This window comes from Silurus aristotelis (genome assembly GCF_946808225.1).
Source record: "Silurus aristotelis genome assembly, chromosome: 8".
In the NCBI taxonomy this organism is placed as follows: domain Eukaryota; kingdom Metazoa; phylum Chordata; class Actinopteri; order Siluriformes; family Siluridae; genus Silurus; species Silurus aristotelis.
Window position 1 is genome coordinate 282501 of NC_139581.1, and position 22500 is coordinate 305000.

The window sequence follows — 22500 nt, forward strand, 5'->3', positions numbered from 1 at the left end:
TCAACAACAGAGGCAATTCTACACACATTCAGATACTTTTACACTTACACACACACACACACAAAATACAGGTCTGCCACATGCCCTGAGCCCTTCAGGTCCCCTAATAAAAATCTATTCTTGATGATTATAAATATGAAAGTAAGATCAGTGTAAACCCTGTGCAGACCTCAAACACTATTCACATAGCTGGTGTACTTTCAGGAGAAGAAATTCGTCTGACCTTTAGAAGTTCCTCGTAGTGCAACAGAGTTTTCTTCAGCTCATCATACTCAGACTGGATAATGAAGTGAGCCTTTTGCTCCCTCTCCAGCTCCTGAAACCCAGCAGAACAGATTCAACTCTAGTGATGAATGTTCACATGATGATGAATGTTCACATGATAAGTGTTGTAACACTTACCAGCTTCAGCTCATCACAATCACTGTTAGAATCAGCCAACAGGTTCCCAACCTCCTCCAGTGTGTTTCTCAGCCTCTTCACCTCCTCAGATTCAGCCAAGGAGATCTGAAAATCCAACAACTCAGTCTAATGGTCTGTACACACTTCTACACACACACACACACACACACACACACACACACACACACATATACATACACATACATACACACACACAGACACACACAGACACACGCATACAGTGGTGTAAAAGTGTTTCCTGATTTCTTAGTTTTGTGCATGTTTGTCACACTTTAATGTTTCTGATCATTAAACTAATTTAAATATTAGTTAAAGAGAACACAAGTGAACACAACCTGAAGTTATTTAAATAAAGGTTTTTATTATTGAGGGAAAACTAAATCCAAAACTACATGGCTCTGTGTGAAAAAGTGTTAAAACTGTGGTTTATCACACCTGAGTTGAATTTCTCTCGCCACACCCAGGCCTGATTACTGCCACACCTGTTTACAATCAAGAAATCTCTTAAATAGGACCTGCCAGACAAAGTGAAGTAGACCAAAAGATCCTTAAAATCCAGACATCTTGCAGAGGTCCAAAGAAATTCAGAAACAAATGAGAAAGAATGTAATTGAGATCCATCAGTCTGGAAAAGATTCTAAAGCTTTGGGACTCCAGAGAACCACAGTGAGAGCCATTATTCACAAATCACAAAAAGATGAAACAGTGGAGAATCTTCAGAGGAGTGGCCGGCCGACCAAAATTACCCCAAGAGCATAGTGACGACTCACCCAAGAGGTCACAAAAGACCCCACAACAACATCCAAAGATCTGCAGGCCTCACTTGCCTCAGTTAAGGTCAGAGTTCATGACTTGGCAAAAATGGTCTGCATGGCAGAGTTCCAAGACAAATAAAGAAACTGCTGAGCAAAAAGAACATAAAGGCTCGTCTCAGTTTTGCCAGAAAACATCTTGATGATCCCTAAGACTTTTGGGAAAACACTCTGTGGACTGACGAGACAAAAGTGAACTTTTTGGAAGGTGTGGGTTCCATTACGTCTGGTGTAAAAGTAACAGCGCATTTCAGAAAAGGAACATCATCCCAATAGTAAAATATGGTGGTAGTGTGATGGTCTGGGGCTTCAGGACCTGGAAGACTTGCTGTGATAAATGTAACCATGAATTCTGCTGTTTACCAAAAAATCCTGAAGGAGAATGTCCACCCATCTGTTCGTGACCTCAAGCTGAAGCGAACTTGGGTTCTGATCCAAAACACACCAGCAAGTCCACCTATGAATGGCTGAAGAAAAGCTGACCTGAATCCTATTGAGATGTTGTGGCATGACCTTAAAAGGGGGGTTCATGCTGGAAAACCCTCCAATGTGGCTGAATCACAACAAATCTGCAGAGATGAGTGACCAAAATTCCTCCACAGCGCTGAAACAGACTCAGTGCAAGTTTTCACAAACGCTTGATTGCAGTTGTTGCTGCTGAGGGCGGCCCAACCAATTATTAGGGTTAGGGGGCAAACACTTTTTCACACAGAGCCATGTAGTTTTGGATTTAGTTTTCCCTCAACAATAAAAACCTTCATTTAAAAACTGCAGCTTGTTCACTTGTGTTCTCTTTTACTAATATTTAAATTACTTGAATGATCAGAAACATTGAAGTGTTAAAACATGCACAAAACTAAGAAATCAGGAACAGGGGCAAACACTTTTTTACACCACTGTATATACACACACACACACACACACACACACACACACACAGTTTAATGAAATAAATGTTACCTTCTGTAAATTGTTCAGATCATCGTAGTCGCTCTGGAGGATGCAGTAAGCCTCTCGCTCCTTCACCAAATCCTGGAACAGCCACAGAGCAGAAGTGGTTTAATAATGTATCTCCTTCAAACACACTTTTCATTTCAGTTCAACTGATCATGCAGAACATGAAGATGGAAAGTTCTCCAATAATCTCTAAAGCAGTGGTTCTCAAAGCAGGAAGCCCCCTTGTGTAGGGTGAATCCTTTTTTGCCCCCCAAAAGAAAACTCCTGACACAAAACATTCTCAAACTTACGATTTTACTTAAACATTTTAGATTGTAAAATTTTCTTTGCGGCCCCCGTAGCGCCACCTGGTGGCCCCCCCGAGGACTGCGACCCCTAGTTTGAGAACCACTGCTCTAAAGGAACTGCTGAATGGAAATGTTTCATGTACCTCTGTTAGATCATTATAATCCCTGTTGGTCTCAAACAGCAGTTTCACCGTGTCCTCCAGTGAGTCTTGTATCCTCAGCACCTCATTACTCAGGTCAACCTTTACACTCTCCAGATGAGCAATGATCTCCTCAGCAGCCTTCAGTTTCTCCACAGCTTCATCTACAGAGGCCTGAACATTCAACAACTGAGGATTATCAGCTTTAAGAAAATAGATTTAAATGTTTTGTGGGAAGCGACAAAACCTTCCCAAAATGTGAACCCACACACAGATGCACGAACGCACGTGCGCACACACACACACACACACACACACACACACACACACACATTTATATTAAGGGTGTAATGGTACACGTATTCATACACACATGCACCAAATGCAATCCCCTTTTTTTAAAACAGAGTTTTAATCCGAGTTCCCTCAGGAACGTAAGCGGTGGACCGCAAGTGTGTTTAGTGCACACATGAAAACGCTGAAGAATCCATAGCGCTAGCATTAGCTGCTAACCAGGAAGTGGATTGTTTCATGTTTCATGTTCAGCTTCAAGAATTTCACGTAAAGGAAGAAAATCCTGACAATTCCACATGTCGAGGGAGTGAGTGAATGAATGAAGGATGGAAGGAAGACATTTGTTAAATTCTGCTGAAATCAATAGAACAGTTAAGTAGATCAGATCTTTAGAAAATTAAACATAAAACACACAAACACACTTACATACACATCTGTATTACACAAATGGTCTAACAAATTTTAACTATTTATATATAAATTATTTATATAAATAATTCCAAGTATTTAATTTAATATTATAAAAATTATATTATAATTTATTAAAATTATATATTTTTTATATTATTTAACTAAAGCAGACATTTTATTTAAAATTGTTTTAAAACTTTCCAAATGTTGATTTTCACACATGTTATTAATAATAATAATAATAACACTAATAATAATAATAATAATAATAATAATAATAACACTAATAATAATAATAATATTAATAATAACACTAATAATAATAATAATAATAATAATAATAACACTAATAATAATAATAATATTAATAATAACACTAATAATAATAATAATAATAATAATAATAATAATAATAATAATAATAATAATGATATTGTTAATAATAATAATAATAATAATAATAATAATAATAATACACCCCTAATATTATATATGTATAAAAATATACAAAAGCTGACCTTCAGAAACTCCTCCTTATGCAGCACATTTGTCTTGAACTCATCGTACTCAACCTGAAGCATGCTGTGAGCCTCTCGCGCACTTTCGAAATCCTAAAATCCAGCCATGGAGAAGAAGAGGTTAAAACTCCAGTGATGGAAGAGACCCAGTGGAACTTTCTTTAGGTTACAAACTAAACCACCTGAAACTTCAGGACTTACCTCAGTCAGCTTCTTATAATCTCTGTTAGTCTCACACAGCAGGTTCCCCATCTCCTGCACTGATTCCCAAAGGGACTTCACCTCGATGCTCAGGTGGACCTTCTCACACTCCAGCTGAACAATCGTCTCCGCAGCCATCTGGTGTTTTTCCTCATCAACGGCCAGAAAGACCTAAAAATTAATGATTAATTTACACTCCCTAAACAACTTAACAAAGATGAGCAGGTCAAAGGTTCTTCAAAACCATGTGACACACACGTACACATCAAATTATTGTTCTTGAAAGTGCTTCTACATATTACTTATTTATTCACACCTGCTTTTTGAACATGTTTTTGGGAAAATAATGAAATCAAAAACACAAAAGATTTCGGTCTGTAATCATCTCCTCAGGTTCTTATGTTTAGATGTTAAAATTGGTGAAGACCAAACAATTGTTCTACACACAGACACACCCACACATACACACAAAAACCCCCGCCACACACACAGAAACCCACACATACACACCCATACACACACAAACCCCCGCCACACACACAGAAACCCACACAACAGCCACATACACAACCCTCCCCCCCAACAAAACCTACACACACCCAGACACACACACACAAAAACCCCTTCACATACAAAACCACACACACACCCACATACGCACCCACACACCCAACCCCCCCCCCCACACACACACACACACAAACACACACACACAACCCCCCACCCCTAACCCTAACCCATAACCACCCCCCCCCACACACACAGAGACACACACAACCCCCCCCCCACACATACACAACACCCACATACACACCCACAAACCCCCCCCACACACACATACACAACCCCCTCCCACACATACACAAACCCCCCCCCCACATACACACCCACAACCCCCCCCCCCACACACACACACACACACACACACACACACACACACCCCCCACACACACACACATACACAAAGCCCACACCCACACTTGCCACTGTTAATAATAAGAATAGTTTACCTGCTGTGACGCTTCTTTCTCCATGAAAGTCTCCTTCATCTCATTGATCATCTTTGTTCGTCTGCTGTAGAGGTCCTGCTCACCCTCAAACTCCTGAAACACAGCCATGGAGTAGACAAGGTTAAAACCCTAGTGAGGAACAGAGTCACATCTACAATGGATCACATCCATTTGCTCAGAACCTGTCAACATTTTATCCTGAAAGAGGCAACCAAACACCATGAAGATGAGAAGATCTCATATCATTTCTGAAGGAGCTGCTGAATGTAAGACTTTATTCTATTTACCTTCTTTATCTCATCACACTGTCTTTTAATCTCACACCGCAGGTTCTCCATCTCCTGCACGGTGTCTCGTAGTGTCTTCACCTCATTACTCAGACTGTTCTTCTCCTTCTCCAGCTGAGAAATGAACTCCTCAGCCTTCTTGAGTTTCTCCTCAGCTTCATCCAGAGAGACCTGAATGTTCAACAACTAATGGCTCTTCACTTTATGTACCTCTATACAAATTCAAATACTTCAAAATTCCTCACTCATGACAATGGTTTAGTAAGCAAAAAAAAAAACAAACACACACACACACACACACACACACACACACACACACACACACACACACACACACACACACACAGTCATGGTTTCATGAGAAGAAAATCTGACCTTCTGTAGCTCCTCATTACTAGTCATAGTCAACTGATCATAGTCGAACTGAAGGTTACTGTGAGCCTCTTTCTGATTCTCCAGCTCCTGAAACAGAGGTCACTTCCATCTAGCTCTAATAATCATGCAGGACATGAAGATGGAAAGTTCTTTGATGATTTCTAAAAAACTTCTGAATGGTTTTATCAGATACCTCCTGTAGCTTGTCCCAATCTCCATTAGTCCCACACAGCTGGTTTCTCATCTCCTGCCCAGTGTCTCGTAGTGTCTTCAGTGAATCAGTCAGGTTGAACTTCTTACTCTCCAGCTGAGCGATGGTCTCCTCAGCCTTCTTTACCTTCTCCTCAAACTGAGCATCAGAGATCTGATGGTTTAACAACGGAGGATTATTGGATTTATTCACTTCTACAGACATTCAGATATTTAACACTTAAGATAATAACTTATAATATTGTGGAGAAAAAATAAAGACCCCCAAACAGCAGAGTTGGACAAAGAACATAAAGCATGTAGTAAAAATAGAAATTCAGCAGGTAAAATTAGACTGCAGTAAAAGTACAAATGTTTTTGCCTTCAAATGAACTTCAGTATCCAAAGTAGTGATTTATTATAACTCTAATGTTCCTGTGATCATTTTTATTACAAGACTCCACTGAATCACCTCAGTTTCTGTGTAAAGACTCGAATGTGACTCTCAGCACACTGATCTATTAATAGAATGATATTAATGACTCAAACACTGATTGATTTCTATTACAATCATCATAAACACAAAACCTTCTTCAAAATAAAACGTGTAAACGAGGTCACGTGTGTTGTGGTGAGTTCGAGTCTGGAGTTTCTTCATCATTTATTCCTCTCTAAATGTTCTGCTTGATGTTGAACTGATGCTGAACTGTATGTTGGTAATCAGTAGATTCACAGAGCGCCGATCAGAACACGTGTAAAACAGAGCGTGCGCTCGATCCTGATTGGTGACTCGCTGCGTGTTTCACCAGTTACGTTTTTATCCTCATTAATTAAAAGGATCAATTTTACTAAATGTAGTCGAATAAAAAGTTCAATATTGACTTTAAAATGTAGTAAAATTCCAGCAAAGATCTCCACAAATGCAAACACTTCAGTAAAATACAGACACGTGGAAAAACTACTTAAGTACAGAAACATGTTACATTTACTTCATTACTGTCCAAAACAAATAAACACACACACACACACACACACACACACACACACACACACACACACACACACACACACACAGAGTCATAGTTTTATGAGAAGAACATCTGACCTTTTGTAGCTCCTCATTACACATCACAGGCTTCTTCAGCTCATTGTACTCGATCTGGAGTTTGCTGTGAGCCTCTTTTTGTTCCTCAAACTCCTAGAACAGCCACAGAGCAGCAGAGGTCACATGATGTTCACGCTCTTTATTAAAGATCAGGATTAGGATTATTGAAGATGGAAAGTTCTCTGATGATTTCTAAAGGAACTGCTAAATGGCTTTATCAGTTAACTCTTGTAGCTTGTCACAATCTCTATTAATCTCAAACAGCAGGTTCCCCTACTCCTGAACGGTGTCTTGTAGTGCCTTCACTTCACTACTGAGGATGGCCTTCTCCTTCTCCAGCTGCAAAATGATCTGTTCAGCTTCATCCAGAGAGACCTGACTGTTCAAACACTAATAGCTAATAATAGCTTATAAACTAATAACTAATAATAATAACCATGACGATGATGTCACCATTAGTGAAGACTTTACGTAATTCTGAATTTATGCAAATACTTGCATAAAAATAAACAAAAATCCTCACTCATGACAAAGGTTTAGTAAGCGAATTCACACACACACACACACACACACACACACACACACACACACACACACACACACACACACACACAGTGTCATGGTTTTGTGAGAAGAAAATCTGACCTTCTGTAGCTCCTCATTACTAGTCATAGCCATCTTCAGCTGATCATACTCGAACTGAAGGTTACTGTGAGCCTCTTTCTGATTCTCCAGCTCCTGAAACAGAGGTAACTTTCATCTAGCTCTAATAATCATGCAGGACATAAAGATGGAAAGTTCTATGAGGATTTTTTTTTTAACTTCTAAATGGTTTTATCAGTTACCTCCTGTAGCTTGTCCCAATCTCCATTAGATTTACACAGCTGGTTTTTCATCTCCTGAACAGTGTTTTGTAGTGTCTTCACCTCATCACTCAGGCTGGTCTTCTCCTTCTCCAGATTAGAAATGACCTCCTCAGACTTATTTTCTTTCTCCATAGCTTCAGGCTGGAAGGCCTAAAAGTCCAACAACTGTTTGGTGGATTTATTTACTTCTACACACATTTTAAACCATCTCCACATTCTTAACAATATCACATATTCACTTACTGTCCATATTATTAGGAACAACTGTACATCTGCACATTCATGCCAGTGCAATCAACCAATCATGTGGCAGCAGCACATCACTACTAATCACTCCTCATCACTTCACAGCACTACTCATCACTACTCATCACTACTAATCACTACTCATCACTACAAAGCATTACACATCACTACTAATCACTACTCATCACTACTACTATACATCAGTACTAATCAGTACTCATCACTACTCATCACTACTACTATACATCAGTACTAATCACTACTAATCCCTACTACTATACATCAGTACTAATCACTACTCATCACTACTACTATACATCAGTACTAATCACTACTAATCACTACTAATCACTACTACTATACATCACTACTAATCACTACTCATCACTACTCATCACTACTACTATACATCACTACTAATCACTACTTATTACTACTACTATACATCACTACTAATCACTACTCATTACTACTTATCACTACTACTATACATCAGTACTAATCACTACTCATCACTACTACTATACATCAGTACTAATCACTGCTAATCACTACTACTATACATCAGTACTAATCACTACTAATCATTACTAATCACCACTACTATACATCACTACTAATCATTACTAATCACTACTACTATACATCAGTACTAATCACTACTAATCACTACTCATCACTACTACTATACATCACTACTCATCACTACTCATCACTACTACTATACATCACTACTAATCACTACTCATCACTACTACTATACATCAGTACTAATCACTACTAATCACTACTCATCACTAAACAGCACTACGCATCACCACCCATTACCACTCATCACCTTCCAAAACCCCTAATTACCACCCATCACTATGCTTTCCACACATTAATTACTCATAATTACTCATCATTACTCACCACACATCACTATGCATCTTTAACCATCACCACACATCACTACGCATCACCACTCATCACCACACATCACTATGCATCACCAGACATTACTACTCATTACTATGCATCACCACTCATCACCACTCACCACTTGTCATCACCACGCAGCACCACTCATCACCTTTCAAAACCCCTCATCACCACACATCACCATGCATCACTACTCATCATTACTCATCACTACGCATCACCACTCATCACTATTACCACTCATCACCACTCATCACTACTCATCACACGGAACACTACACATTACTACTATTTACTACATATAACTAAACACCACCACTCATCATGATTCATCACCACACATCACTTCTTCTTCTTCTTTCGGCTTCTCCCATTAGGGGAGGCATCCTCTCACCTTCCAAAATCTTGTTAAAAACTCCACTGCATCTCACCTAAACATCTTCATGCTTCTACCGGTATGTCATCTTCTCTTGTGGAGCATAAACACTGATGAAATTTATCATCATCCCTTTAACTTCCAGCTTCATGTTCATCACACCATTAGAAACTCTCTTCACCTCCACTACACTCTTACTGTACTCTTCCTTCAGAATCACCCCTACACCATTTCTCTTTCCATCCACACCATGATAGAACAGTTTAAACCACACATCACTAAACATCACTACTGTATGAAACTCTCTTCTGCCCCATGATTTGGAAGTAATAGAAATCAGATGTGTATCTCACGTACATTGCTTTTCAATTCACAGTCCTTGTGTAGAACAACGAGCATCTCGCCCAACTCCTTCATAAAGTCCTCCATCTTATTTACACTGTCCTCCATTTTCTTCTTCACACTGTACGGAAGCTTCTTCTTCACAATGTCCTCCAGCCTCTTTACAATGTCCTCCAGCCTCTTCACAATGTCCTCCAGCCCCAGAAACCTCTCCATCTCCTTCTCCTTCATCCCAGAATCCTGAAAATACACATTTATCTCCGTTTTTACCGCAATAAATGAACCTCAACTCCAAACTTTTGTCTTCATCTTTCTGCTGGAACCCAAACTTCCAAACCCTTTTTTCCTCCAGATATTTTCTTCAATTTTAAATCTTCATGAGAATAAAATATTCCTCTCCTACTTCTGCAGTACGAGACTACCGGTGAAAACTCCAGGGTTCAAGGAGCACAACTAACTGACCATCACCTGGTTCTGATGAACCTCTGTGGGCTGGACCAGAGATGATTCTCCATCCGGGTCACAGACAGGGCCTGAATGCACAAAAATACACATCATCATCATCATCATCAATTATTTCTGCTATGAGCTCCACACACATGCAGGAGTTTGGGATCTGGATAAAGCTCTAGAGCAGAACAATCCCCTCTTGGCTGGAACACACACCTTCCTGCTATTCAGGATCTACGTGTGTAATGTGGGTGAAGGTTGAGATACACTGACCTTCATTCCACATTTAGAAACCTAAACTTCTGCATGGAGCTGCACAGGAAGAGAGAAGCACATTTATTGAGGAGACGCTTGTGCACGATTTGTTCATTTTGAACGAGTCTTTAAAGTGACTCAGCAGAACGAGTCGTTCTTTTGTCACGTGACTCCCAAACACGCTGCACAATGCAATAGAGCAGGTTTTTTTTTTTTTTTTTGGTCCAAATCTTGATATTATTGTTAAAAGAATTATGGGAGTCACGTGACAAAAGAACTGAAGGGGCGTGGCAGGGCGTGGTAGGGGCGGGGCTTACACACCAACTCACTTTCTATGGAAGATTAAAAAGCACGTGTTCAGGTGTCAATCATTTCAGATTGTGTTTATGATGTGCGGAGTTTAAACTCCCAGTCCCCTCCCACTGTCTCCTCTGTGTCCTCCAGGTTCTCCAGCTCTACTCTCCTCCAGATCTCATCATCCTGCTGCAGGACTGAATCTACTGCTTGCATGTGTCTGAGAGAAGAGAAGTGAACGTAGCACCTGCTGCTTCCAGCAGGACTGAGAGACAGATCTACCTGCACTTGTGTCCTCCTCCGTTCTTCTCTCCTCTCCATGTCCTCCTTTACTACACCAGTAAATCGCAGCGGTGGCGGCTGCAGCTCCGGTCACGAACAGCAGGGGGCGCAGTGGAACATCATCTCCAACGAGTTCTCTGAAAAAATTCATCTTCTCTCATGATCTCTGGAGGGTTCAGTAGAAACACCTCACACGGAGAGAAGCGATTTTCTAAACTTCCGGCTTTTTTTCACTACTTTTATAGGAGCCGTTTAATGACGTCATAGATGCGCTCGGTCACCAGGCAACGGATCGCAGAGTGACGTAATCAGGCGTTTTTTATATTACAGTGTTTATTAAATTTTTTTATGAATTTTTGAGATGATCAGGTGTCCACAAACTTCTGGCCTCATTGTGTTCCTTCTGCTGTGTGTATCTCTCTCTCTCTCACACACACACACACACACACACACACACACACACACACACACACACACACACACACACACACACACAGAGTATCAGAGAATTTGCTGTACAGAGGAGGAAGTGATAAAGTACAAATACTTCATTACTGTATTTAAGGAGATTTTTCTGGTATCAGTTTTTTACTTCACTCTTTATTTTTCAGACTTTTTACTTTCACTCATTACATTTTTACACAAATATCTGTACTTTTTACTTCTGACATTTTTGAAACAGACTCGTTACTTTAGTTTTATCCATTAATTTGGTAAAATGTCAATATTTTTATTTTCACTGCGCTGTTTTCAGTCCATCAACTGATTTCCTGTCATTGTGCGTCTTTTTTTACTCCACTGGTGTATAAAGTTCTGACCCTCACACACCACAGATGTGGACTAGTTTATGGAGATAAGATTCAGCAGGCAGAAAGAAACAAGAAGTAAAGATAATGTGGATGAGACAGAAACAGACACATTCCTGATCTTCATCATCATCATCATCATCATCATCATCTTCATCATCATCTTTTCTCTGCTCGTGTTCTGTATGTGGATCTTCAGCCTGGACACATTCATTCGGTAACAAAAAGTTTAATTAGTTTTGTATTAATATATATATATATATTTGGGCTGTCAAAATAAAAATAATTTTAAACGGCACTAGATTTTATTAACACGATATCAATTCAGCACATTTCTGTTTTACCATTTTATAAAAAATATAAATAAATGAACGAATTAATAAATATAAAAGAGGCGAAATTAAAACCTCCAGCTCAACATACTTATTTTTATATTATTTATTCCTATTATTTCATTATTTATTATTATTATTATTTATAATATCTTATATTTATTCACGACATCATTTCTTTACTTAGATATAAAATAAATAAACCACAGAAAAATATTTTTAATCAGTAAACATTTGTTTTATTTCTGCACCAAGTCTCAAATCAAACCCCAAATCCACCATGAGTCACACAATCAACCCTCTGGGTGGTGTTTTGTGGGTTTTTCCCTCATAATGGAGAAACAAACTTAAATTACTGTCTTTATTGATCGTACAGATAAAAACAATTCATCATTTAAATCTGTAAAATGTCTAATTTTATTTATATTCACGTTTAATAACAACAAAACACTTTGTTTCTGTAAAACAGTAAACCGACAGGGGGCGCTCTCTACCATGTTATCTCTCTTCACAAACACATCAATAAAACAACCTGAATCTCAGTGAATATTTACCTCACAGACACAATAAATATATGTGTAGAAAACTCGACATGTCTTTTACATAAACCTCTGATTCTGTAATCGCTATGATTTATACCATAAACCATAAAACCATTACAGACCAGAAATCAGTCTGATTATGAGAAAAGCTTCTGCACTGGAAGAGGTGCAGTTTCTCCGGTGTCACCTCATTAACTGTCCGGGTGGAAACATTACAAAGGTTCCGTTTGGTGTCCTGATGATCATTATTACTTTAAATCATTTACAAGAATATTTAGTCTTCATGCTCCATGTTGCTTAAAGTATTAAAAACAGGAAGTATTAATATATGGTAGATTTAGAACAGATAGAAATATGTAATTAAATATTTAATTTGATTGACAGCTCTAATATTAATATGATGTGAGGTCCAGTTAACAGCTAAAACAGGTAGAAGTAATAACTACTTTTTACTTGAGTACATGTCTGAGCCAAAACTTAAGTAAAAAGGTTTAATCAGTACTTCAACTTTCCCCCGAGTATTTTAAAACATGAGGATCTGTACTTCTACTTAAGTAAAGGATGTGTGGACTTTTGCCTCCTCTGTTGCTGTATAAGAAAGAGAAGTTTTGGGTCACAGAGTAATGAAGCAAAGCGGACTCTGGAGGAAACCTGAAATATCTGAATGTAGGAACACAAGTACAAATAACATCTTCACCCAGAGAAATAGATATACATAAATCAATCAATAATCAAGATGTTGTGTGTGTAATAATAAATGAAAAATTATTTATTTAATTATTATTTTATTCACCAGGCAGCTTCATCCATTCGAGTGAATGCAGTGAGATTTCTCCTGAACCCTGCTGTAGAAATACATCTATTAAAAGCAGTATAGAAACAAACTTTTCTGTTTCCACGCATAAGAAATTTCTACAGCACATTTCCCTCATCACCTCTGAACAGGATTCCACAGCTACACAAAGCTACTACACAAAGCTACTACACACTGCATTGGGGCTTTTACAGGCTTCCACCACAACACACTCAGCAGATCTGACATGACTGGACAGTGTGTGTGTGTGTGTGTGTGTGTTTGTGTTAGGTGAGCAGGTCCGTGTGGAGGCCGATTCTCTGTAGAACATCCTCTGGCATGCAGAAGACCGGATTCACTGCTTTAATCTGTTCATAACCCAGTAGAGAGAGACCAGCTATACCAAACAGAGTGTGGAACGGGTCTACCTGTACGTACGTACGTACACACACACACACACACACACACACACACACACACACAGAGACAAAACAAATGTAATAATTTATCATTGTCTTAATTCAGTTCTTCACTGCAGTTCATAAATGTATAATTTGTTGTACAGTGTGTAAAGTGTATATGGTGTGTATTGTATATTGTATATAGTGTGTTGTACAGTGTATATTGTCTGTTGTACAATGTGTATAGTGAGTTGTACAGTGTATATTGTGTATAGTGTACAGTGAGGAAAATAAGTATTTGAACACTCTGCTATTTTGCAAGTTCTCCCACTTAGAAATCATGGAGGGGTCTGAAATTGTCATCGTAGGTGCATGTCCACTGTGAGAGACATAATCTAAAAAAAAATCCAGAAATCACAATGTATGATTTTTAAACTATTTATTTGTATGATACAGCTGCAAATAAGTATTTGAACACCTGAGAAAGTCAATGTTAATATTTGGTACAGGAGCCTGTGTTTGCAATTACAGAGGTTAAACGTTTCCTGTAGTTTTTCACCAGGTTTGCACACACTGCAGGAGGGATTTTGGCCCACTCCTCCACACAGATCTTCTCTAGATCAGTCAGGTTTCTGGCCTGTCGCTGAGAAACACGGAGTTTGAGCTCCCTCCAAAGATTCTCTATTGGGTTTAGGTCCGGAGACTGGCTAGGCCACGCCAGAACCTTGATATGCTTCTTACAGAGCCACTCCTTGGTTATCCTGGCTGTGTGCTTCGGGTCACTGTCATGTTGGAAGACCCAGCCTCGACCCATCTTCAATGCTCTAACTGAGGGAAGGAGGTTGTTTCCCAAAATCTCGCAATACATGGCCCCGGTCATCCTCTCCTTAATACAGTGCAGTCGCCCTGTCCCATGTGCAGAAAAACACCCCAAAGCATGATGCTACCACCCCCATGCTTCACAGTAGGGATGGTGTTCTTAGGATGGTACTCATCATGCTTCTTCCTTTAAACACGTTTAGTGGAATTATGACCCAAAAGTTCTCTTTTGGTCTCATCTGACCACATGACTTTCTCCCATGACTCCTCTGGATCATCCAAATGGTCATTGACAAACTTAAGACGTGCCTGGACATGTGCTGGTTTAAGCAGGGGAACCTTCCGTGCCATGCATGATTTCAAACCATGACGTCTTAGTGTATTACCAACAGTAACCTTGGAAACGGTGGTCCCAGCTCTTTTCAGGTCATTGACCAGCTCCTCCCGTGTAGTTCTGGGCTGATTTCTCACCTTCCTTAGGATCATTGAGACCCCACGAGGTGAGATCTTGCATGGAGCCCCAGTCCTAATTTGTGCATCTAATTTAGGATAATAAATGTAGTGGAGGTGGACATTTTAAAGGCAGACTAACAGGTCTTTGAGGGTCAGAATTCTAGCTGATAGACAGGTGTTCAAATACTTATTTGCAGCTGTATCATACAAATAAATAGTTTAAAAATCATATATTGTGATTTCTGGATTTTTTTTTTTAGATGATGTCTCTCACAGTGGACATGCACCTACGATGACAATTTCAGACCCCTCCATGATTTCTAAGTGGGAGAACTTGCAAAATAGCAGGGTGTTCAAATACTTATTTTCCTCACTGTATATGCTGTGTATAGTGTGTTGTACTGTGTGTATAGTGTATATTGTGTGTATAGTGTATACAGTGTGTTGTACAGTGTGTATATTGTGTATAGTGTTTTGTACAATGTGTATAGTGTATATGGTGTGTATATTGTGTATAGTGTGTATATTGTGTATAGTGGGTTGTACAGTGTGTATAGTGTATAGTGTGTTGTACAGTGTGTATATTGTATATAGTGTGTTGTACAGTGTGTATGTTGTGTATAGTGTGTTGTAGAATGTGTATAGGGTATATAGTGTATACAGTGTGTATAGTGTATAGTGTGTTGTACAGTGTGTATATTGTATATAGTGTGTTGTACAGTGTGTATGTTGTGTATAGTGTGTTGTAGAATGTGTATAGGGTATATAGTGTATACAGTGTGTATAGTGTATATGTAGTGTATACAGTGTGTATATTGTGTATAGTGTGTTGTACAATGTGTATAGTGTATATGATGTGTATAGTGTATAGTGTGTTGTACAGTGTGTATAGTGTATATGGTGTATATTGTGTATAGTGTGTTGTACAATGTGTATAGTGTATATGGTGTGTATAGTGTGTTGTACAGTGTGTATAGTGTATATGGTGTGTAGTGTATACAGTGTGTATATTGTGTATAGTGTGTTGTACAATGTGTATAGTGTATATGGTGTGTATAGTGTATACAGTGTATATGGTGTGTAGTGTATACAGTGTTGTACAGTGTGTATATTGTGTATAGTGTATATAGTGTATATTATGTGTATAGATGTATACAGTGGGTTGTACAATGTGTATAGTGTATATGGTGTGTAGTGTATACAGTGGGTTGTACAATGTGTATAGTGTATATGGTGTGTAGTGTATACAGTGGGTTGTACAGTGTGTATATTTTGTATAGTGTGTTGTACAATGTTAGTGTATATGGTGTGTACAGTGTGTATATTGTGTATAGTGGGTTGTACAGTGTGTATAGTGTGTTGTACAGTGTGTATATTGTATATAGTGTGTTGTACAGTGTATAGTGTATACAGTGTGTTGTACAGTGTGTATAGTGCATATGGTGTGCAAAGTAATGGAGAGTGTGTTAAAGAAAGTGAAGAAAAGAGTGCAGGCAGGGTGGAGTGGGTGGAGAAGAGTGATAGCAGGAGTGATTTGTGATAGAAGAGTATCTGTGAGAGTGAAAGGGAAAGTTTATAGGACTGTGGTGAGACCTGAGATGTTGTATGAGATGTTGTCTGGTTTAGAGACAGTGGTTGAGTATAAGACAGGAGGTGGAGCTGGAGGTAGCAGAGCTGAAGATGTTGAGATGTTCGTTGGGAGTGACTACGATGGACAGGATTAGAAATGAGTTTATTAGAGGGACAGGGCATGTAGGACGTTTTGGAGACAAGGTGAGGGAGGTGAGATTGAGATGGTTTGGACATGTGCAGAGGAGGGACATGGGGTATATCAGTAGGAGAATGCTGAGGATGGAGCCACCAGGTAGGAGGAAAAGAGGAAGACCAAGGAGGAGGTTTATGGATGTGATGAGGGAAGACATGCAGGTAGTTGGTGTGAAAGAGGCAGATGTAGAGGACAGGGGGGGGTACGGAGACGGATGATCCGCTGTGGCGCCCCCTAATGGGAGCAGCCGAAAGAAGAGCGTATAGTGTGTATAGTGTATTATGTAGTGTGTATAGTATACATACTGTGTAGTGTATATAGTGTGTTGTACAGTGTGTATATTGTGTATAGTGTATTGCATAGTGTACATAGTGTGTATAGTGTATAGTGTTGTACAGTGTGTACAGTGTATATAGTGCAGGGGTGGCCAACCCGCGGCTCGCGACCCGCATGCGGCTCTTTGGCTGGTTTCATGCGGCTCTTATGTTCATATCGAAGTTTGTGTTTGTGTTTTTTTAATGTGCGTGTTCGCTTCGCTTGAGTTCAATATGGTATTTTTTAAGACTTAAATTATCTCGCCCCTACTGGGAAACTTTGCAGTATATACGTCTCACGCACATGCGCATCTAACGAAAATACCGTATTGAACTCAAGCGAAGTGAACACGCACATAAAAAAAAAAAACACAAACAAAGTCTGAGTTTTCTACCCTGAAACACGTGAAATCAAAGCATCGATCTGTTCTGACTGACACCCATGTGAAAGAATTGCTTCGAGTGGCAACAACGGAATACGAGCGAGATTTGAAGGGGATTGTTCAAGGCAAGGATGCCAAAAGTCCCACTAAGTAACATGCAGAGTAAAAGAAAAACGCTATTGTAAATTATTATATTATATTATATTAAATTATATACATTTACTGTGTATAGTGTAATGTATAATGAACCCAGCCATTAGGGGGGCACAAGCCAGTGTACTCTTAGTGCCGGTCCCAAGCCCGGGTAAATGGGGAGGGTTGCGTTAGGAAGGGCATCCAGCGTAAAACATGTGCCAAATCAAATATGCGGATCACAAATGAGAATTTCATACCGGATCGGTCGAGGCCCGGGTTAACAACGACCGCCACAGGTATCGTTAGCCGACAGGGTACCGGTGGAAATTGGGCTACTGTTGGCCGAAGGAGGAGAAGGAGAGGAGGAAGGCGTCTTCAGAGACGGCAGGAAAAGGAGCAGTGTAGGAGAGTAGAGGTTCGGGTTGGTACTTTAAATGTTGGTACTATGACATGTAAAGGGAGAGAGATAGCTGATATGATGGAGAGGAGAAAGGTAGATGTGTTGTGTGTTCAGGAGACCAAGTGGAAAGGGAGTAAGGCCAGGAACATTGGAGGTGGGTTTAAACTGTTTTATCATGGTGTGGATGGGAAGAGAAATGGTGTAGGGGTGATTCTGAAGGAAGCGTACAGTAAGAGTGTAGTGGAGGTGAAGAGAGTTTCTGATAGGGTGATGATCGTGAAGGTGGAAGTTGAAGGGATGATGATAAATGTCATCAGTGCCTATGCTCCACAAGTTGGCTGTGAGATGGAGGAGAAAGAAAGATTCTGGAGTGAATTAGATGAAGTGGTAGATGGTGTACCTAGGAAAGAACGATTGGTGATTGGGGCAGACTTTAATGGGCATGTAGGTGAAGGGAACAGAGGTGATGAGGAGGTGATGGGTAGGTATGGTTTTAAGGAGAGGAATGTGGAAGGGCAGATGGTGGTAGATTTTGCTAAAAGGATGGAAATGGCAGTGGTGAACACGTATTTTAAGAAGAAGGAGGATCATAGGGTGACGTATAAGAGTGGAGGAAGGTGCACACAGGTGGATTATCTTCTGTGTAGGAGATGCAACCTGAAGGAGATTGGAGACTGTAAGGTGTTGGCGGGGGACAGTGTAGTTAGACAGCATCGGATGGTGGTCTGTAGGATGGTTTTGGAGGCGAAGAAGAAGAGGAGGAAAGTAAGGTTTGAAAGAAGAATAAGATGGTGGAAACTGAAGGAGGAAGAGTGTAGTGTGAGGTTCAGGGAAGAGGTCAGACAGGGGCTCGGTGGTGGTGAAGAGGTGCCGGATGATTGGGCAACTACTGCAGGAGTGATGAGGGAGGCAGCTAGAAAAGTACTTGGTGTGACATCTGGAAATAGAAAGCAAGACAAGGAGACGTGGTGGTGGAATGAGGAAGTGCAGGAGAGCATTAGGGGGAAGAGGTTGGCAAAACAGAAGTGGGATCGACAGAGTGATGAGAAAAGTAGGCAGGAGTACAAGGAGATGCGGCAGCAGGTTAAAAGGGATGTGGCGAAAGCCAAGGAAAAGGCATATGAGGAACTGTATAAGAGGTTGGACACTAAGGAAGGAGAAAAGGATTTATACCGATTGGCCAAGCAGAGGGACCGAGCTGGGAAGGATGTACTGCAAGTTAGAGCAATAAAGGATGGAGAGGGAAATGTGTTGACTAGTGAGGAGAGTGTGTTGAGAAGATGGATGGAGTATTTTGAGCAGCTGATGAATGAGGAAAATCAGAGAGAGAGAAGGTTGGAGGATGTGGAGTTAGTGAAGCAGGATGTAGATAGGATTAGTAAGGAGGAAGTGAGAGCAGCGATTAAGAGGATGAAGAATGGAAAGTCGGTTGGACCAGATGACATACCGGTAGAAGCGTGGAGATGTTTAGGAGAGATGGCAGTGGAGTTTTTAACCAGATTGTTTAACAGGATTCTGGAAGGGGAGAGGATGCCTGAGGAATGGAGAAGGAGTGTGCTGGTACCGATCTTTAAGCATAAGGGAGATGTGCAGACCTGCAGTAACTACAGGGGAATTAAGTTGATCAGTCACACCATGAAGTTATGGGAAAGAGTAGTGGAAGCCAGGCTGAGAGAAGAGGTGACCATCTGTGAGCAACAGTATGGTTTCATGCCGAGGAAGAGCACCACAGATGCCTTATTTGCTTTAAGGATGTTGATGGAGAAGTATAGAGAAGGACAGAAGGAGCTGCATTGTGTATTTGTGGATTTAGAGAAAGCGTACGACAGGGTGCCGAGAGAGGAGTTGTGGTATTGTATGAGGAAGTCAGGTGTGTCAGAGAAGTATGTGAGGGTGGTGCAGGACATGTATGAGGACAGTGTGACGGCAGTAAAGTGTGCAGTAGGTACGACAGACTGGTTCAGGGTGAAGGTTGGACTGCATCAAGGATCGGCCCTGAGCCCTTTCCTGTTTGCAGTGGTGATGGACAGGTTGACGGACGAGGTCAGACAGGAGTCTCCCTGGACTATGATGTTTGCAGATGATATTGTGATTTGTGGTGAGAGTAGAGAGCAGGTTGAGAAGAGCCTGGAGAGGTGGAGATATGCGCTGGAGAGAAGGGGAATGAAAGTCAGTAGGTGTAAGACAGAGTACATGTGTGTGAATGAGAGGGAGGGCAGTGGAGTGATGCGGTTGCAGGGAGAAGAGGTGGAGAAGGTGGAGGAGTTCAGGTACCTGGGGTCAACAGTGCAAAGTAATGGAGAGTGTGTTAGGGAAGTAAAGAAAAGAGTGCAGGCAGGGTGGAGTGGGTGGAGAAGAGTGACAGGAGTGATTTGTGATAGAAGAGTATCTGCAAGAATGAAAGGGAAAGTTTATAGGACTGTGGTGAGACCTGCGATGTTGTATGGATTAGAGACAGTGGCATTGAGTAAAAGACAGGAGGTGGAGCTGGAGGTAGCAGAGCTGAAGATGTTGAGGTTTTCGTTGGGAGTGACGAGGATGGACAAGATTAGAAATGAGTTTATTAGAGGGACAGCACATGTAGGATGTTTTGGTGACAAGGTGAGGGAGGCGAGATTGAGATGGTTTGGACATGTGCAGAGAAGGGACATGAATTATATTGGTAGAAAAATGCTGAAGATGGAGCCACCAGGTAGGAGGAAAAGAGGAAGGCCAAGGAGGAGGTTCATGGATGTGGTGAGGGAAGACATGCAGGTAGTTGGTGTAAAAGAGGCAGATATAGAGGACAGGGTGGTATGGAGACGGATGATCCGCTGTGGCGACCCCTAATGGGAGCAGCCGAAAGAAGAAGAAGAAGAAGAAGAAGTGTAATGTATAATGTGTATAGTGTATTGTTTAGTGTATATGGTGTGTATAGTGTATTATATAGTGTGTATATATTGTGTGTAGTGTGTACAGTGTATTATATAGTGTATATACTGTGTATAGTGTATTGTATAATGTGTCTAGTGTATTATAGTGTGTATAGTGTATACAGTGTATTATAGTGTGTGTACAGTGTATTATAGTGTGTGTATAGTGTGTATAGTGTATTATAGTGCATGTATAGTGTGTATAGTGTATTATAGTGTGTGTACAGTGTATTATAGTGTGTGTATAGTGTGTATAGTGTATTATAGTGCATGTATAGTGTGTATAGTGTATTATAGTGTGTGTACAGTGTATTATAGTGTGTGTATAGTGTGTATAGTGTATTATAGTGCATGTATAGTGTGTATAGTGTATTATAGTGTGTATATATTGTAATAGTATGTATATATTGTAATAGTTTGTATATATGGTGTGTAGTGTGTACAGTGTATTATATAGTGTATATACTGTGTATAGTGTAATGTATAATGTGTATAGTGTATTATAGTGTGTATAGTGTGTACAGTGTATTATAGTGTGTGTAAAGTGTATTAGTGCGTGTATAGTGTGTTATAGTGTGTGTACAGTATATTATATTGTGTGTATAGTGTGTATGGTGCAGTGTATAGTGTGTACAGTATCAACCAGTGAGTGCCACGGTGTCGCCACTCTCTACAGCGCAAGGCTTGCACCGCACGTCTATGCGGTGGAGCACAAATCGGACCGCATCATCGCCACACATATAGAAGGCAATTCAAAAATATGCATCATCTCGGCTTATGCTCCCACCAACACATCATCTGATGACGCGGAAGATGCCTTCTATAACGACCTGAGCAACCTCATCTTCCAAATTCAGCCACACACCGTTATCATCATAGCTGGAGACTTCAATGCGCGCATTGGCCTTGACAGCCACGACTCGAATCCCTCAGTCGTTGGTCCGGCATGCCTCTACGACCACTCAAACGATAACGGCTAGCGCATGATCGACCTATGCGAAGCAGCAAAACTTCGACCAGCACACTCCCACTTCCAAAACCGCCTCTCGCGCCTCATCACATACACCAGCCCAACGGATAAGCGGCACCAACTCGACCACATCATGGTGAGCGCAAAGTGGTGGGTCTATTCGCTGTCAAGCCTACAACAAGCCTACAACACCATCGACATCGGGCCTGACCACAAAGTGGTGAGTGCACAGTTTCAGATCTCCTTGCGCAGCGCCAAGCGACCACCAGATGGGAGATGCAAGTTCAACTGGGAGAAACTATCCGACCAGAACAACAAGGACAAGTTCAACGTTATGCTGCAAAACAGGTTCAGTTCGCTCATGGTCGAAACGCCGAAGTCAGCAATGCAAATCGAAGAGCGACAGACGAGCAAACGCGTTAGACACAGTG

At 40.5% G+C, this 22500-nt stretch overlaps 2 protein-coding genes and 1 long non-coding RNA gene across 7 annotated transcripts in view; 1 reads left to right on the top strand and 2 right to left on the bottom strand.

The window, feature by feature from the left end:
* Positions 1 to 11291, bottom strand: part of LOC310729560 (uncharacterized protein) — a 16698-nt gene extending 5407 nt beyond the window's left edge. Inside the window, exons 1-13 of one of the 2 annotated variants that reach the window (XM_083547881.1) lie at positions 11045 to 11291; positions 10232 to 10296; positions 9779 to 10003; positions 7855 to 8025; positions 7655 to 7747; positions 5341 to 5511; positions 5054 to 5146; positions 4044 to 4214; positions 3843 to 3935; positions 2623 to 2793; positions 2196 to 2267; positions 403 to 507; positions 224 to 316 (exon numbers count right to left, since the gene is read on the bottom strand). In XM_083547881.1, coding sequence (XP_083404007.1) covers positions 224 to 316; positions 403 to 507; positions 2196 to 2267; positions 2623 to 2793; positions 3843 to 3935; positions 4044 to 4214; positions 5054 to 5146; positions 5341 to 5511; positions 7655 to 7747; positions 7855 to 8025; positions 9779 to 10003; positions 10232 to 10296; positions 11045 to 11195 — 1674 coding nt within the window. In that variant the 5' untranslated portion in view covers positions 11196 to 11291. Of the gene's footprint in view, positions 1 to 223; positions 317 to 402; positions 508 to 2195; positions 2268 to 2622; positions 2794 to 3842; positions 3936 to 4043; positions 4215 to 5053; positions 5147 to 5340; positions 5512 to 7654; positions 7748 to 7854; positions 8026 to 9778; positions 10004 to 10231; positions 10297 to 10486; positions 10570 to 11044 lie in introns of those variants that run through there. The other variant, XM_083547882.1, reaches the window with a different exon arrangement.
* A 2198-nt stretch (positions 11292 to 13489) lies between these two features.
* rabggtb (Rab geranylgeranyltransferase subunit beta) overlaps positions 13490 to 22500 on the bottom strand; it is a 25913-nt gene continuing 16902 nt past the window's right edge. Inside the window, exon 9 of the mRNA XM_083548115.1 lies at positions 13490 to 13945. Coding sequence (XP_083404241.1) covers positions 13805 to 13945 — 141 coding nt within the window. The 3' untranslated portion in view covers positions 13490 to 13804. The remainder of the gene's footprint in view (positions 13946 to 22500) is intronic.
* LOC310729731 lies at positions 15568 to 17336 on the top strand. Of its 4 annotated transcripts, none has more exons than XR_014534629.1 (3): positions 15568 to 15765; positions 15989 to 16270; positions 17243 to 17336. It is a non-coding gene; the product is annotated as an uncharacterized lncRNA (long non-coding RNA). The 4 variants fall into 4 exon arrangements; XR_014534630.1 differs by having other exon boundaries at positions 15568 to 15709; positions 15969 to 16270; XR_014534631.1 differs by having other exon boundaries at positions 15568 to 15709.